This window comes from Magallana gigas, chromosome 7 (assembly GCF_963853765.1).
Source record: "Magallana gigas chromosome 7, xbMagGiga1.1, whole genome shotgun sequence".
Classification (NCBI taxonomy): domain Eukaryota; kingdom Metazoa; phylum Mollusca; class Bivalvia; order Ostreida; family Ostreidae; genus Magallana; species Magallana gigas.
Genome location: NC_088859.1, coordinates 19,093,954 through 19,110,569, shown reverse-complemented (window position 1 = coordinate 19,110,569; position 16,616 = coordinate 19,093,954). Strand labels below are relative to the sequence as shown.

At 35.5% G+C, this 16,616-nt stretch overlaps 1 protein-coding gene across 1 annotated transcript; it reads right to left on the bottom strand.

Moving 5' to 3' along the window:
* Nucleotides 1-3,900: 3,900 nt before the first annotated feature.
* On the bottom strand, nucleotides 3,901-10,542 carry LOC105342358 (tubulin alpha-1A chain). Its single transcript, XM_020072999.3, has 3 exons — nucleotides 10,401-10,542; nucleotides 8,165-8,387; nucleotides 3,901-5,128 (listed from the first exon to the last, which is right to left on the bottom strand). The coding sequence occupies exons 1-3, from the start codon at nucleotides 10,401-10,403 to the stop codon at nucleotides 3,999-4,001; spliced, it is 1,356 nt and encodes a 451-aa protein (XP_019928558.2). The 5' UTR covers nucleotides 10,404-10,542; the 3' UTR covers nucleotides 3,901-3,998.
* Nucleotides 10,543-16,616: the final 6,074 nt, after the last annotated feature.

The following is a 16,616-nucleotide window of genomic DNA, read 5'->3' as shown; positions in this document are numbered from 1 at the left end:
TAGTAAATACATGATGTGAAAATTTACATTTATTTCACTGGTTGAAATACTGTTCGGCGATAATTTTCTAAAGATCTTTTTCACGTACGACCAAATCTAATTAAAATTAGATCCTTCACGCTCTCTAGCTGCAGAACTGTAGCTCTACGGGGAAAAAAATATTGACAGACCGGAGAGCTACCGGTGATGGTGTTTAAAAAACTATCCGAGGCAAATGAAGAGACGATATCAGTAGAAAATTGCATGAAGAATTTAATGGTACTATTTGTTTTCACAGAATTTGCGTATAAATAAGGTAAATCAGTCGAAAACTAGCGCACTTTTTTCTGCGCAATAAATATACAATTTTTTCAATGCGTGGCCCTGTAGCTCTCCGGTCTGTCAATATTTTTTCCCGGAGAGCTACAGTTCTGCAGCTACACGCTCTCGTATTTGATATGTCGCTCACAGCGACATATTAAGTACGAGAGCGTGAAGGATCTTTTAATTAGATTGCGTACGACCTAACTACCTAACATATTTCGTAGATTTCAAATCCTACAAAAGTGAGAAAACGAAAAAGCAATACAAATTGCTATGAATGAAATTCAGCCTTTGATTTTCAGGTATAACTAGTTGAAAGCAATATTCTATATAATATCTATATATTTAAATTATTTGCTTTGATTTTCTTTTTTTTCTTTTTATTCAAATACAAAAATGTAAGAAAAATTTGATGCGGTATGGCTAAAATCGGTAAAGTTGTTTGCACCTTAGATAGATTAAACAAATTGCTGAATGCAGCAGTAGAACTTTTATAAAAATAAAACGAGTCTACGACCCTTCTTAAGATCTTTTTTACCCCAGTTTAGTCGATCTTAACTTACAAGCTCGGGTACGCATTTCTCAATATTAGACACGCAGGCTTAAATAAATAGACACATGACATAAAAATGTTCCACACATGTATGTAGAGTAAGGTGACTTTTATATAAAAAAGAATTAAATTGTCTTTGTTAACTAATCGCTCTAAAGACGGTTAGCTTTTTTTTAAAGCTAAACTTGTATCAACAAGTCAAATTGTCAAAACCGGAAACTATGCTGTTGGAGATATTTCAAAACCAGAATGTCTGAAAAAACCAAGCCAATAGTCTCTGTTACTATCTTCAACATGTACAATATGAATGGGTTTTTTTTTTCTCATTGGGAAATCTAAGTCTTAATACTAAAATAGCTCAATTCATCAGCTCTTTCCATAACGTGAAGTTATTTATTTGAATAAAAGCTGCAATCATTAAAATTGGGAAAATCAATCCTGCTCTATGTTCCTTTACCAAACTATAAGTTATCTTTCTTGGGGTGTTGTTTTGAAGTAAAGATCTAGTGAATCAATTTTTAGTGTCATGTTAATGCTAGATTCAGCATGATCTCATGATTAACAACAAATGAATTAACTTGAAATTTAATATTATAAAATATCAATAACTTGGCGAGGGCTTCTCACAATCTATTTATATTTAAAGAGTGATTGAAAATACCACAGCGGACTACCTGCCTACAAGGATGATCTCCTTTGCGCCTGGCGCAATAGCGCCACACAGGCCACTGTAATGGCGACGCGCCTCTTTTTACCTCCACCAATAACTAATATCCACCGGTTATTTAAATCAAAACAATTTCTGCACAACTGGACAAATAGCAGGCAAACTACTTACATAATTTGATTAATGGAGAGGCTCTCTGTAGATTTCTGTAATATATGGCCCCTTACATGGCTACTGATGACGTTTTGGGAAAGGTGCTTGATTTATCACAAAATAAATATGTAATTCTTTAAAAGTTTTATAACAGGCAAGTTTTTTTTTTAAATCTGAATAAAGTTGACACATTTTCATAATACTATTTCATAATATTATTTAAAGGGGCATGGTCACGATTTTGGTAAAAAATTATTTTTTCGATTTTAATGTTTTCAATGCTTCAGTAAGCCATTTTTAACAGGCAACCAAAATTCGAATGTCATTTGTTGAGTTATAAGCGAGTTACAGAGCTTGAAATTCTTCGCTATGTAAACAAAGCGTTTGTTTACATTTTGAATGTTGAAGTGAAAATTCCAGTTTTAGACGTTAGGAACTGTTTTTTATGCCTAAAATGAATAAGAAGATAGACAAATCAGCTGGAAAAAGATTTTTACAGGTATATTGAACCTATGTAAACAAAAACAGGGCACGAGCCTTGTTTACACGACGAAGAATTGTGAGCCCTGTATTTTGCTTAAAACTCATCGATAGGCACCAAAATTTCATTTGATCATTAAAAATACATTGCTGAAGCATTGTAAATAATAAAAACAGAAAAATTAAATTTGACAAAAATCGTGACCATGCTCCTTTAATGCATTATGTTTCTTTTAAAAATGTACGATTCAACATACATTTTGCACGCAAAACGGTAAGAAAAAAGATATACATGTATTAATTTGTGGCGGACGGGAGTCTACATTTTCTAGAAAATGAATATAATTTAACTAAGCAATCAACTTCGATGATTTATTTTCAGTTAAAAAAACTTAATGTGAGTAAATGCTTTGTTAATCTTAATATCGGTTTCTCTCTTTATAGGTTATTTAATATATTCGTTGCTTTATTTATCTTTTTATCTATCTATCTATTTATTTATTTATTATCTTGCTCTTATCAATCTATTTATTTCATATTAAAAATGATGGAATGTCGAGTTTCGGTAAAAATCATAATCACTACTTATTATGATTATGTGAGAGAGTTGTAGCAGTCCACAAGTTTCACAAAGCCAAGTTCATTTTTACATTTGTTTGTCACCCCCCCCCCCCCTTTAAAAAAGAAAGGACTAGAGAGGACTGTACCGCCTTCGTTTTGCAAACCTTTAAACAATCTGAAAACAATTTTGTATAAAATCTCAATATCTTTAGTACTGTTGCATATTCTTGGGGGAAAAAACTAAATGGATTAGATGATTTTCTTTACATTCATTTTATTAAAACAATTGCAGCAGTTTATTTAAAAAAAAATTCATTAATCTTAATCTGCTTCTTTTTTTTTTACATGTATTGCGAAGACAATAATTGTGATAAATAAGATGTCTATGTATCAGGTGAGTTCATCTCTCAAAACGGTTTTTACTCAATTTGCTCTTTTTACGAAGGCATTGAAATAAAGAAGCGGTCTATACAAGTAGTATTTATCCATGCATTAATAACTTTTGATACTATTTGAAAGCATCCGATTTTTCCGTTTTGGTTTTAAAATTAGAGTAAGTAATCAAGCTTCAGTATGTTTAAATGCTCTGCGTAAAAAAGTGCAGATATCCGATTTAATTATGAGAATTATAATATCTGACAGAGAAAACGGTCAGTTTTTGAAGTTTTAAAAAACTAGTACATGTATATCATTTTCAATTGATTTTACCTCAGTTTGCATGTTTTTCTGCAAGTCAGCCAATGGAGAGAACATAAGTTTGTAGACTCAATGTCTTAATTACACATTTTAAGATTATTTAGTTTATAAAATATAGGAAATATTATGACCAGAGATTGATGCAAAAATGATTTCCAAAGATTTTAAAAAGTGATCTTTATTGTTTGACAAAGTCTTACAACAAAAACAAATCTTAAAACAATATGATGGACGGAAATCAAAGTAACAACAATTCAACATATCTTTTCACAGAATGACTAACGAAAAACAGCATAATTATATTTAAAAAAAGCAGCACCAAGCTGTTTCTCTTAGATGTATAAAGATGCTATGATATATACAATTGTACAACTTGATCTCTATCATAGTCACATTATCAATATGAAAATTCACGAAAATTCCTTTATGTTTTCCTTATATAATTTTCATTTTTCCCAGTGTGAATACTCTCGCTCTAAAAAACGTATTGGCTTTCCTTAGATTTTTATTTCAATATTTTTGACATCTTTTAAATTAAAACACTACCCGCTACAAGCAATGTTAATTTCATCAGAAAAGCATAGCTTAATACTCTTCTCCTTCTTCTTCCCCTTCTCCCTCCACGGAGTCCACGCCCACTTCCTCGTAGTCCTTTTCCAGGGCAGCCAGATCTTCACGGGCCTCGGAGAATTCACCTTCCTCCATACCCTCTCCCACGTACCAGTGGACGAAGGCTCTCTTGGCGTACATCAGGTCAAACTTGTGATCCAGACGAGCCCAGGCCTCAGCAATGGCGGTAGTGTTGCTCAACATGCACAAAGCACGCTGGACCTTGGCCAAGTCACCACCAGGAACCACGGTGGGTGGCTGATAGTTGATGCCCACCTTGAAACCAGTGGGACACCAGTCCACAAACTGGATAGTACGCTTGGTCTTGATGGTGGCAATGGCAGCATTGACGTCCTTGGGAACAACGTCTCCTCTGTATAACATGCAGCAAGCCATGTACTTACCATGACGAGGGTCACACTTCACCATTTGATTGGCTGGTTCAAAGCAGGAGTTTGTGATATCTGCTACTGTCAGTTGTTCATGGTAAGCCTTTTCTGCAGAGATAACAGGGGCATAGGTGGCAAGTGGGAAGTGGATACGAGGGTAGGGCACCAAGTTGGTCTGAAACTCGGTCAAGTCCACGTTGAGGGCACCGTCAAAACGGAGAGAAGCAGTGATGGAGCTCACAATCTGACCAATCAGACGGTTCAGGTTAGTGTAGGTTGGGCGCTCAATGTCCAAGTTGCGGCGACAGATATCGTAAATGGCTTCATTGTCCACCATGAAGGCGCAGTCCGAGTGCTCCAGAGTGGTATGAGTTGTCAAAATGGAGTTGTATGGCTCTACTACTGCAGTGGACACTTGGGGAGCCGGATAGATTGCAAACTCCAGTTTGGATTTCTTTCCATAGTCCACGCTGAGACGTTCCATGAGCAGAGATGTGAATCCGGATCCAGTTCCTCCTCCAAAACTGTGGAAGATGAGGAATCCCTGAAGTCCTGTGCACTGGTCAGCCAGCTTACGGATTCTGTCCAGGACCAAGTCCACAATCTCCTTCCCAATGGTGTAGTGTCCACGGGCATAGTTGTTGGCTGCATCTTCCTTCCCCGTGATCAACTGTTCTGGGTGGAAGAGTTGGCGGTAGGTGCCGGTGCGTACTTCATCTTTTTATGAAAAGAAAATTGTAAAAACAAATGAACTCAGTTTTCATAAAAACGATGCACAAAGGCTTCTGGTAAAATCATTTCAAGTTGGTATGGGGCACCTCTATTTCATGACGTTCTTTCTTTTGAACAAATACACAATAAAATCAGCAAAATATCAATATTTTCTTTCACAATGTTGAAGTCTAGAGTGTAGAACAAGCGGTTAAAGCGTCAGATGCATGCAAGTTGCATGTTCTGATAAGTTCATCTTTGCTAGCCAAGAGTTTTCGGTCCACTCCGCTTCTCATAAACCCTCATGATCTTATGGAACGCCATAGCTGCCTAATGTGACTATTTTGTAAGAATATGTTGCTTTATTATATTATTCTGTGGTTATTTCATGTGACGAAGGTGCTTTTTGGAATATGGAGCTTTATTACATGAAGGTGATGCTTTATTATATTTAAAGTGGTTATGTGAAGATTGTGCTTTATTATATGAAGATGGTGCATTATCATATGAAGATTGTGCCTTTTTAGGTGATGGTGCTTTTTTATATGAAGGTGCTTTTTTATGTGATGGTGCTTTTTGCTGTGAAGGTGGTCACTCGAAACTTTATTTTCAAAGACTGAGTTAAACATTTATTACCTCAAAATTTGAATCTAGAACAAAAATTGATACAATTAAAATTCATTTAATACACCATTGCTAGTTCCTCTTTTTTTAGCATAATAAGTATTTTAGTTACGGAATGAACTGCACGACTTGATCTTAATTGATTGGAAAAATACGATTAATAGAATAAAAGGGCATTCTTTGAGCTACATATTATAGTATAGTAGACCTTTCCTGTGACCTTTCCTTTATACTTTCTCTTCAAGTCAAATCCTTTAATCCTTTCCATTTATTCAGGGCATCAATCTGTTTAAAATCAGATCCTCGATCAACTCCTTCATTTTTTATAACGTTTTGTTTTGAAACCACTCAGAGTGTGAATTATTTTTCCAACTCGCCACTTAGGGTTGAGAGGAACGGTCATCAATGACGATGGCCGGCTAGGCGGTGACAAGAACAAAATTAAGAGCGGATCAATGAATTGATTTTCATCATATTGCAAGGGCATTTACGCCTCATCGAATAACCTGTTCTTCGCTTAAACAAAAGTAATTACTAGTAATAATTTCAATTTTCTTCCCTTCAAAATTCAGAATAAAGTTTATACTAAGTTTTAATTCTTGTAATATTCCGTCATTTTATAGCTGTCACTTAATAGATGTAAGTTCGGTTTGGGGAAAGTCAAACACAGATCATCTTGCTAGCTGATATACTAATTGTGCTAGAAAAAAGAGGAACTAGCAATGGCGTATCAAATGAATTGCATCAATGTTTTGTTTTACTTTCAAACTTTGGAAATAATAAATGGTAAAATCAGTATTCAAAAATAAGAGGAGTTCCGAGTGACCACCTTCACATATTAAAAAGCACCAACATATAAAAAAGCCCCATCACATAAAAAAGCACCTTCATATAAAAAAGCACCATCTTCACATAAGAAAAACACCTTTACATAAAAAAGCACCATCGCATAAAAAAGCACCATCTTCATATAAAAAAGCACCAACTTCATATAACAAAGCACCATCTTCATATAATAAAGCACCAATTTCACATAAAAAGCCCCATCTTCATATAATAAAGCACCATCTTCATATATAAATAAAGCACCATCTTCACATGAAATAACCACAGCATAATATAATAAAGCACCATCTTCTTATAAAATAGTTACATAAGGCAGCCATGGGATTCCATCATATCATTATGAAAGTATTCACATTTCATAATGCTCGCTAGATAGCAATGCATCTATAGATAGTGATGCAGTACATGTACTTAGCGCTATCTAGCGAGCAACTTGAATTGCGCCCCTTGCATATTTACAGTTTAATCGAATTATTCAACGGGTTATATACACGCTACGTCATAAACACAATTTAAACACATGTTGATTAGCGAGTATTGGAACATAATTAAGGACGTTATTTGATAAGATTGAAGATATAACCTAGAAAAGGCAAGAAATGTTTTAATTATTTACATTTGTTTATTGGGACATAATAGTCAATGAAAGCATTCATACCATAAAACCAGGAATCGTCATCGTAAATATTGCAGTTAAAAGATATTAAATAAAATACAGATCATTGAACATTTAAAAGCAATAATCACAAGTAGGGACGTATATACTAACGGGAAAGGCAACTTCTACATTCGCCATGTTTAATTCCCATACTATCAGGCTAGCCTTGTTTGTAAATCTCTGTTCAATCCCTTAAATGCAGTAAAATATATCGTTTTTAGGCAATCTGTTAAGACCATCGTTTGGGAGGCAATGTACTCGAGCACTTGTGTCTCACCTTGTTTAAAGCACTGAATATGTTCCCAAATATCTCACGTGTGTTTCTTAAGTTTATTTACAAGCGCTTGTTGTTTGGATTAGCAACTCACCGCTGCAGCCAGTCTAGAAACAGAACTTGTCACCTACATTTAATTTGCCAAGGGTTTATGGGGAGCGGAGTGAACAAAAAACCCTTGACTAGCGAAGATGTAATGTCATGTGTTTCAAACCTGCTAGCGCTGTTTTACTTTCAAAATAAATATCGATATATTTTACGGTAAAATATGGAACAAATTGAAAATGTTTGAATGGTTATTATATTTTTTAAATTATGTACTTTCATTCACATCAATATCGTCAGATAAGACGGTTGAAGACGGATGTTTAAATTCATAAAGCGCTTGTGAGTAGAAATTTGGAACTGTTCATTTTCTTTTTTGATTATTTATACTGTGTGATATCACCTTTCACTCAATTCACTAAATTGGAGCCGTGCTTTATGTATACACTAGTAACTAGTATCTAAATCCTTCACTATGGGCAGGTATATGTAAAATTTAAAGTTATTACAATGTTTGTGCTATTGAGAGATATAATATATATGCAGATACCTACATATATACAACAATCAAAATCTAAACTAACAAATGACCCACCTACAACGGTTGGCTCTAGGTCAATAAATACAGCCCTGGGGACGTGTTTGCCTGCCCCAGTCTCACTGAAGAAGGTGTTGAAAGAGTCGTCCCCTCCTCCGATGGTCTTGTCACTGGGCATCTGACCGTCCGGCTGGATTCCATGCTCCAGACAGTACAACTCCCAGCAGGCATTGCCCATCTGGACTCCGGCCTGGCCGACGTGAACACTGATACATTCCCTCTAAAAATGTAAAAGAAAATTATCAGAAAACTACGATAAGTTGACAATTTACACTTGGACGTTCTCTTGCATACCTTCGCACCCTTTTCATACCATAAACAGGAGCAGGTCTGTTCGCCAGAATGGCGAAAGGATGGACGTAGTGACATGTATAAAAAGGTCGATAACTTGTGTTAGGTATAAGCTATCACCATTTGGTTTTCAGTTTTTTAATCTATAGCGACAGGGCTATCTAAATATGTAAAAACTTTTTTAAAAGTTACATGTTTGATACATAAAACCTTGACCGGAATAAGCTATGGTCGCAAAAATCAGCTGCTGGAATGACGAAGTCGACTTCATAAAACATCTAATATCTCTAATGTAAGATCGCTGAAATATGCAAGTGGACATAACCATCCAAGGAGAGGCGATCGTGGACGAAAATAGTTGATACGACGACAAAGTAGAGTATGAATAAGCGACTTTTTTAAACGTTGTGGTAACTAGATAGCCAGTGATGTACTTAAATCAGTAAATGGTGGATCTGCCGCTTGGAATGTGCCGAAGGAGTTGATGCATTACATAGCTTTGCTTTGCTTTACGATGCTTATTCTGATGAATGATCATGTAAGTGTGTTAATTTAAAAATCATCGTTACCAAATTTGAACAGCCGTGGTACCGTGAAAGTGTATGGGCCTATATGTTCGTTATAATTATTCTGGAAAAGGAATAGCCAGCCACGCAGTAATGTTGATTGATCTCAAGCAGACGAAATCGTGAGAAGACGCTTAATTTTCTATTTCATGAATCAAATTATGTGTTTTGTTTATATTTGAAGGTTCAAATTTCAAATTTTTATGTTTATAAAGTTGTACTTAGAAACTGCTTGTCCGTGTAAGCCGTGATAATTAGGATCGGGTGATGATCTAATTGTTTACATCAAGTTGAATAGGAATGTACAAGAGCTAAATTATCAATCATGCAGCAAAATGGGTTAATTTTTTTTTATTTGTTCAACAGTTTCCAGGTCTTTATAATCCTTTTTCTAGAATTACAAACAATGCATTTGAGAGTATCAATAATGTTTTAAAATTGCATGTTAATGGTATAAAATAATGTAGATGCTTCAATTGTTACAGTACAGGTATTTTTACAATATTCAATGTGGATTAGCAGGTATTGGGCAATATAACTTATTAGATATGTTTTCTTGTATAAAAATACCAAAGGATGAGATTGTAATTCCCGGCAAGTTACTAGAGCCTGGTGAGATTATTGATTATGTGCGTGGTACTTTAGAAAACTTAGAATCACTATGTAAATGTTATTGTAATTCAATAATTCAAATATATCACAGACATGTTTGACTAAAAAAATCACAAGGCTTTCATCGTTAACGATAATAACAAAAAATACGCAGTAACATTATTTCCAAAATATACACTGGAATCAAAGAAAACAATTAATCTAAGCAGTTGTCGAAGAATAGTTGACTGCACAATTACAGCTTTGAATTTCTATTTTAACGAAAAATTCCCATTCCGGTCAAGGTTTTGGATACTAAGTCTAAAGTCTAATATTTTCACATTTTATAGGTCAGGTTGTTGTGATAAAACAATTTGTGTCGGAATGAAAAAATATTAAACACTTTTTGAGATATTAGATGTTTTATGAAGTCGACTTCGTCAGTCCTGCAGCTGATTTTTGCGACCATAGCTCATTCCTGTCAAGGTTTTATATATCAACCTATCTATCAAATAAGTTTTTACATATTTAGATAGCCCTGTATCCACAGATTAAAAAAACTGAAAATGGTGATAGCTTATACCTAACACAAGTTATCGACCTTTTTATACAGTCATGTCACTGTCTATTCCGTCGCCATTCCGGCGATTAGTGAATATGTTAAGTAGTTTCGTTACGTTTGCTCACCGGCCAAAAAAATATTTATCCTAGTGTAGTTATAAAGTCAACGTCGTTGAATTATTCTTTGAATTTATATTAATCAATAAAAGATAAGATTAGCTTACCATGGTTTAAACTAAAGCTGTCGATGAGAAAAGCTAGGTAATCCTCAAATAGAAGTCCTCGTCAGTAACTGCGCAATGAGTCTAGAGGAAAGTAATGCGGTCGATCATGCAGCTTGCTTTTATACCCCCTGAGGCCCCGATCTTGCACATTTTAAAATAACTAGCTAAGATTTGAATAATCAAAAATTTGAAGATAGGGCGATGATCTATCAGATTATCGTTTTAGTGCAAATAATAAAACAGATCGATAATTCTGTTTCATTTTCTTACATAAATTATGACACTATGACTGTGCCTATTAATCTCCTTGTCGACGTGGTGCATTTTTTTGCAATGCGCATTTCTATAATCGATTGAAACAAGAGGATTGTATAGTATGTTCAGGATTAGCATCTCCCGGTGTTTTGTGCGCAGTAAATTGCAGATTTAACTATGGGAGGCACTGTAGCTCCCTGGTCGTCCATCCGAATTTTTTCAGACCGGGAGCTACAGACCTGCAGCTAGTTCAGGATGTAATTAAAAGGTGAAAACCTAATGAAAAGGGACAACTTATAGTCTTTGCTCGAACAAATGTTTTGCAAGTTTAATGTCATTTTGGTGTCAAATCTCGGAGACTTACAATTAATTATACATGTACATTTCCATGTACATGTATATATTTCACTGGCGTCGGAAGCAAATTGAAAGTGTGGGGGGGGGGGGGGGGGGCTAAATTTATCCTCAGAAATATTGAGAAAAAAGTAATTCCCAAAATCATGGAAATCCTAATCCGTGGGGGGGGGGGGGGGGGGGGGGGGCTATACTTCCATAAGAAAAAAAAAATTTACTTACCCAAATTATTTTTCCCCAAAATCATGAAATTCCTAATCCGGGGGGGGGGGGGGGGGTGGGGTGGGGGGGGGGCTTGTATGCTTATGCTTCTGAATCCAACTTCTCAATCTTTCAAAGTAAATTTAGGAACAATAATCTTTCCTGCGAGAAAAAGTGGGGGGGGGGGGGCTGAACCCTCTATCATGCTATGTTTCTAATGGTTAGGTATAACTTTGCAAAAAAAGTGTATTTAGTTATACTTATCAACATATCAAACTGGAATATATACCCCTCAAATGGTAATAATTAAGCCTCTCCATTCTTCCCACGTACACTAGTATAGATCTTTAACGATGTCCTTAACGTGGACTTGACCGAGTTGCAAATCAACTGGGTACCCTACCCTTGTATCTACTTCCCACTGGCTACCTACGCCCTTGTCATCTCGATCTCCAGAAAAGTAACCTTGAACAACTGTCTGCTGATATTATCAATACTTGCTTTAAAGCAGCATTTGCTGGTAAAGGCCTAACATCATGGTAAGGTTCATATCATTACCAAGAACCCCCTTCGGTTTGATGAAATGTGTCCAGCTGCATACAGGTGGGCTTCGATGTGTGTCTTTCGCCGTCGTCGCGATTGTTGTTTTTTTGGTAGTGGGCAGTAAATAAGCCAGGGTAAAGCGTGCATTGTGCATTTTGTTGAGATATATGGTGGTTTGACCTGATATCGGGTATACGCTCATTCAACCAAATTTCGTGCATTTGTACTCGAGAAAGGCAATGGAGTAAGATAAATACTTGATGATCTGTTTGTCCTGGAGAAGGATATTGAATAGCTGGACATTGAAGAAAAAGAAGAATGTAGCATTCCTGTTCAGAAAAATAAATTACCAAAAATGAAGAGAGAGCTTGCCTTTGAACAATGAGTATAAATCAAGCATTTTGGTAGGATTTTTTGTTAACTTACTGGGTATTTTGCTATAGATGTCATGACAAGTAACAAATAACAATAATATTTAGACCATAAGGGTGGGGTCACAAACTAAGCTAATGAAATTCCAAACTTAGAACATATATCTGTGATCTAATTTGGCCTTATATAAAATATTCATGAGCTTCACCAGTCATTTTTGTTCGGTAAATAAATGTGTGGCTTTTTTAGATTCATTTTCAAAAAGAAGGAAAAGGCTTTTCGATCACTGGTAAACTTTCATGTACATTAACAATCAAATGGATCAAACCACAAGATAAAATCGGTCTACATTTTTAGTGAATGTTTAGGGGGTAAGTAATGCAACACTGCAGAATGTGTTTTCATGCAAATGAATTCTACTCTCACCATTAAAAAGGGTCGGCGTTATTACATATTTTATCAAAGGAATCCTTATCCTGCCTAAGAATTTTTTTTTACATGGCGGGGAAATATTCACATCATATTCACCTCATCTATCCAATGGAACCGTCACCATAGTTCACCCACAATAAATCAATATAAACAGCCATTAGATAAATTAATCATTAAGAACCGGCGTCGTTACATTTGAGTGAAACTATTCATACAACATCTGCCGTAAAAAACCGATTGTTATGTTGTTGTGATGCAACATGTTAATGCACAGGTTGCTGTTTGTATCATTTTGAATATATGACAAAGGTGTTGCTATCATCACAAAGTGTTTGGTTTGGCTTACATTTATAAATGATTTATGCATACATAATTGACATTTTTTTTCTCAATATAATGGGCGAGATAAATATACATTGTCGTCAAGGTGGCATCTTGTATAGTATGAATACACCAAAATGCAGACACTTGTATTTATATGAATGATAATAAAATTATCGTAAGCATTAATGTTCTTCAAATATAACTATCTTGTTAGGCCTTTATGAATCAACAACTGCAAATAACAACAAAAAACTAGTTCTTTTTCCCCGAAAATCGTTCTGTGAGGACTCCAAAATATATATTTAACGAACTAAGGTAGATACAAGAGTACTTGTCGTGATGTAGATTCATGGATTTGTAATTAACATTGTATCTGTATATACGATATACAGGGTATCTATTAAGAATTTAATATTTTGTTTAATTTACAATGGAGCATCGACTATTTATGTCATGAGAATGTTTTGGTTTTTTTTTTTTAAAAAGACATCATCCGTAAAGCACGCCACGACATTTGCAAAACTAGCTCTCACAAATGTGTTTGATACTGAAGAGGAATGTGATGCATATTGGAAATCTATTTAAAACGTCAGGAAACGGGTCTGCACAGCAATCGATCTAAAGTATAAATAATGCACCACCAAAATGAAAAAAAACACAATTTTTCTCTTGGTTGATTAGAGAATACGAAAACAGCTTATCATATATTAATACATATTTTTCCGAATACACCCAAGGTCGTCGAAGTAGTGTCAAGTAAACAAGTTAAAGCTCATTCATGCTTAACCGCATAATGCGAGCTAACAGATAAAAAAAAATGTTCAACCCGGTTTGTTTCCCTTGTTTGTTTGTTTGTTTATTTTTGGTCATTGCTTTTTCTTATTCCGATAAAACCGGTGCCATTTTAGTATGTTTAAGAACAGACACCATTGGACTCATTCGCAACTTCTCAAGCTTTTATGACAAGCAGAAAAACAAACCACAAATGTATCGCGTAGGCGTCTATTAATGGCAACTTCTTCTCTTTCAAAAATCTTAAGTTTAACATGAATTTAAGCAAATAATGAATTATAGATAAGCTAGATACTAAATCTGATGGATGAACATTAAATATACCATGGAAGAGCTACATCAGGACTGTCCAGCTAATATATTAGCGGGGAAAAGAAACGTTGCATTATAAAATTTAGTATAATTTTTCTATATCTATTGTTTGTATTTATGAAATTTAAACAATCGATAATGGTAATGTTTTTGACAATATCGGATGGTAACCGTCTAGGTGCACGGACTCTTTCATGGTTAGTGAGCACCTGTTGTTTAATGAAGAATTTGTATGCACGAGTTTTACGGGCCAATACTGTTTCGAAATAAGAACTGTAAAGGATTTGTTAAACTTTTTTTGTTAAGGAAATCACTTTAGCTTCAACAAAATTTACCCTTATGTCATGCCACGACTCAACGAAAACCAACGTAATCGTGCTGTTGGGATACTGCGAGCTGGAATGGCACAAAATACTGTAGCAAGACACTTTGGAGTACATCGGAACATCATCCAGTCATTATGGAGACGTTTTCAACAATCTGGCAACACTGGAAATCGTTTCCAGACAGCAAGTTTGACTGCCCGTAGTATTCCAGGGCTTCGACCAATTAGTCCAATAACTGTGCGTAATCGTCTGCGCGAGCAAAACACCAGACCAAGACGTCCAGCGGTGCGCCCAGTACTGCTTCAACGTCATCATATCGCCAGACTAGCGTGGTGCACACGACATCTGCGGACTGGGCCAATATTCTGTTCACCAGATTTCATTTGGATAGCAAAGACGGTCATTGTAGGGTGTATCGTCGCGTTGGGGAGCGTTACCAGGACGCTTGTGTTGTGCAACGTCGACAATTTGGTGGAGGTAGCTTTATGGTGTGGGGTGGAATATCAGCACGTGGAAGGACCCCTCTACAAATTGTCAATGGAAATCTCACCGGCGTATGCTATCGAGATGAAATTATTCAGCGTCATGTGATACCCTTCATACAGAGACATCAAAATCACACATCACTCTGCAGCAAGACAACGCAAGGCCACAAGTTGCACGTGTAGTCAGGGACTTGTTAATTTGTTCAACAGAATGTTGATGTCTTGCCTTGGCCAGCTGTTTCCCCCGATTTGTCGTCGATCGAGCACGTCTAGGATGAAATGGAAAGACGTTTACGCCGTTTACCAAATCAGTCAGTGACATTGGCTGATTTAGGCCAGGCTTTAACCAACATCTGGAACGACATCCCTCAAGCATTTCTGAACACCTTAGTGGCATAAATGAGGCGTCGCTGTCAAGCATGCGTGAACGCAAATGGTGGTCACACGCATTATTAATTTTGTTAATTCAATTTCAAATAACAGTGACTTTCGAGTGTGCTGAAATTGACGTTATTCGACGTTGACATTAATGTGTTATGAGATGTTGTTAACGAATACACGTGTTACTGTGGTGTCATCAATATTCGTTGAATACCAATTTTCGTGGATTTCGTTTTTAAGTTGATCCACGAAATTTAATGTTCATTGAAATGCAATTTCTATTGACATGTTGTACTGATGGGGTCATTGGCCATGTATTCACAAATCCTTGAAACTGTGATTTTCATTTTATCCACGAAAATTGATACCCTTGAATATTAATGAAACCACAGTAACAGTATTACAAAAAATAAAATTTGTTCATTGTAGTTTTTAAATGTTTTTTCATATATTAAATAATGCACAGTTTCTTTTTTCCGCTAGTATTCATAGTTCAATGGGAAGTGACTCCATATGAATAACATTTCAGTTCGAGGTGTTTTCCCACAAATTCTTCCAAAGAGCCCAAAGAAGTTGCAATTGAAATAGTCTAGGTTAAAGTACAGATGCTTTGTGATTGCATGTGTTTTGTAAGGAATTCAAGTGAAAAATATTTATTGAGCTGGAAAATTATGATATGCTAACCTGAGATTAATTAAAACAAGCTTTTTGTTATGATCTAAAGAAAAAATTGATCAAGGAGATGAAGACGCCCGGATGATAATGTTGAAAAATTGCGCGAGGTGTCCCGAGTATTTCCGAATGGAGAAAAGATGTCAACATTCCCCATTATAAATCTCCGTAGGAAATCTGTTTTCGTTCCTGTGAATTTTTACGAGGGAAAAATGATAATGTGTGAATGAAGTTCTCTTGGGAATTTTCCCTTTCATCGATTTTAATTGCACTTCAGTCACAAGTATGTGTATTTTTATTAAAAATCGTTCATATATGCAGCATAAATATCTTGGGACAGACTATAGAGGAAAGCAGTGTAGTATTTCATGCATCTTGCTTTATTTCCCGTGAGGCCCCGATCCTGCACATTTTGAAGTAACTATAGCGAAGTTCTGGATAGATATAGGGTATTGATCTATTAGAGTTTCGTTTTACTGCAAATTCTAAAATAGATCAATAATTCTCTTTCATTTTACAATATAGAGAATATGACCCACGGTTAAAAATTGTCTATAGTCTGTCCCAAGTTATTGCTTCCATCAATTTTTGATGATTTTTAATAAAAATACACATATCTGTGAAAGAAATACAATTGAAATCGATGAAAGGGAATATATCCAAGATATATCTTCATTAAACAATTATCCCTTTTCACTCATAAAATTTCACAGGAACGAAAACAATTTTCTTACGGAGATTTGTAATGGTAAATGTTTACATCTTTT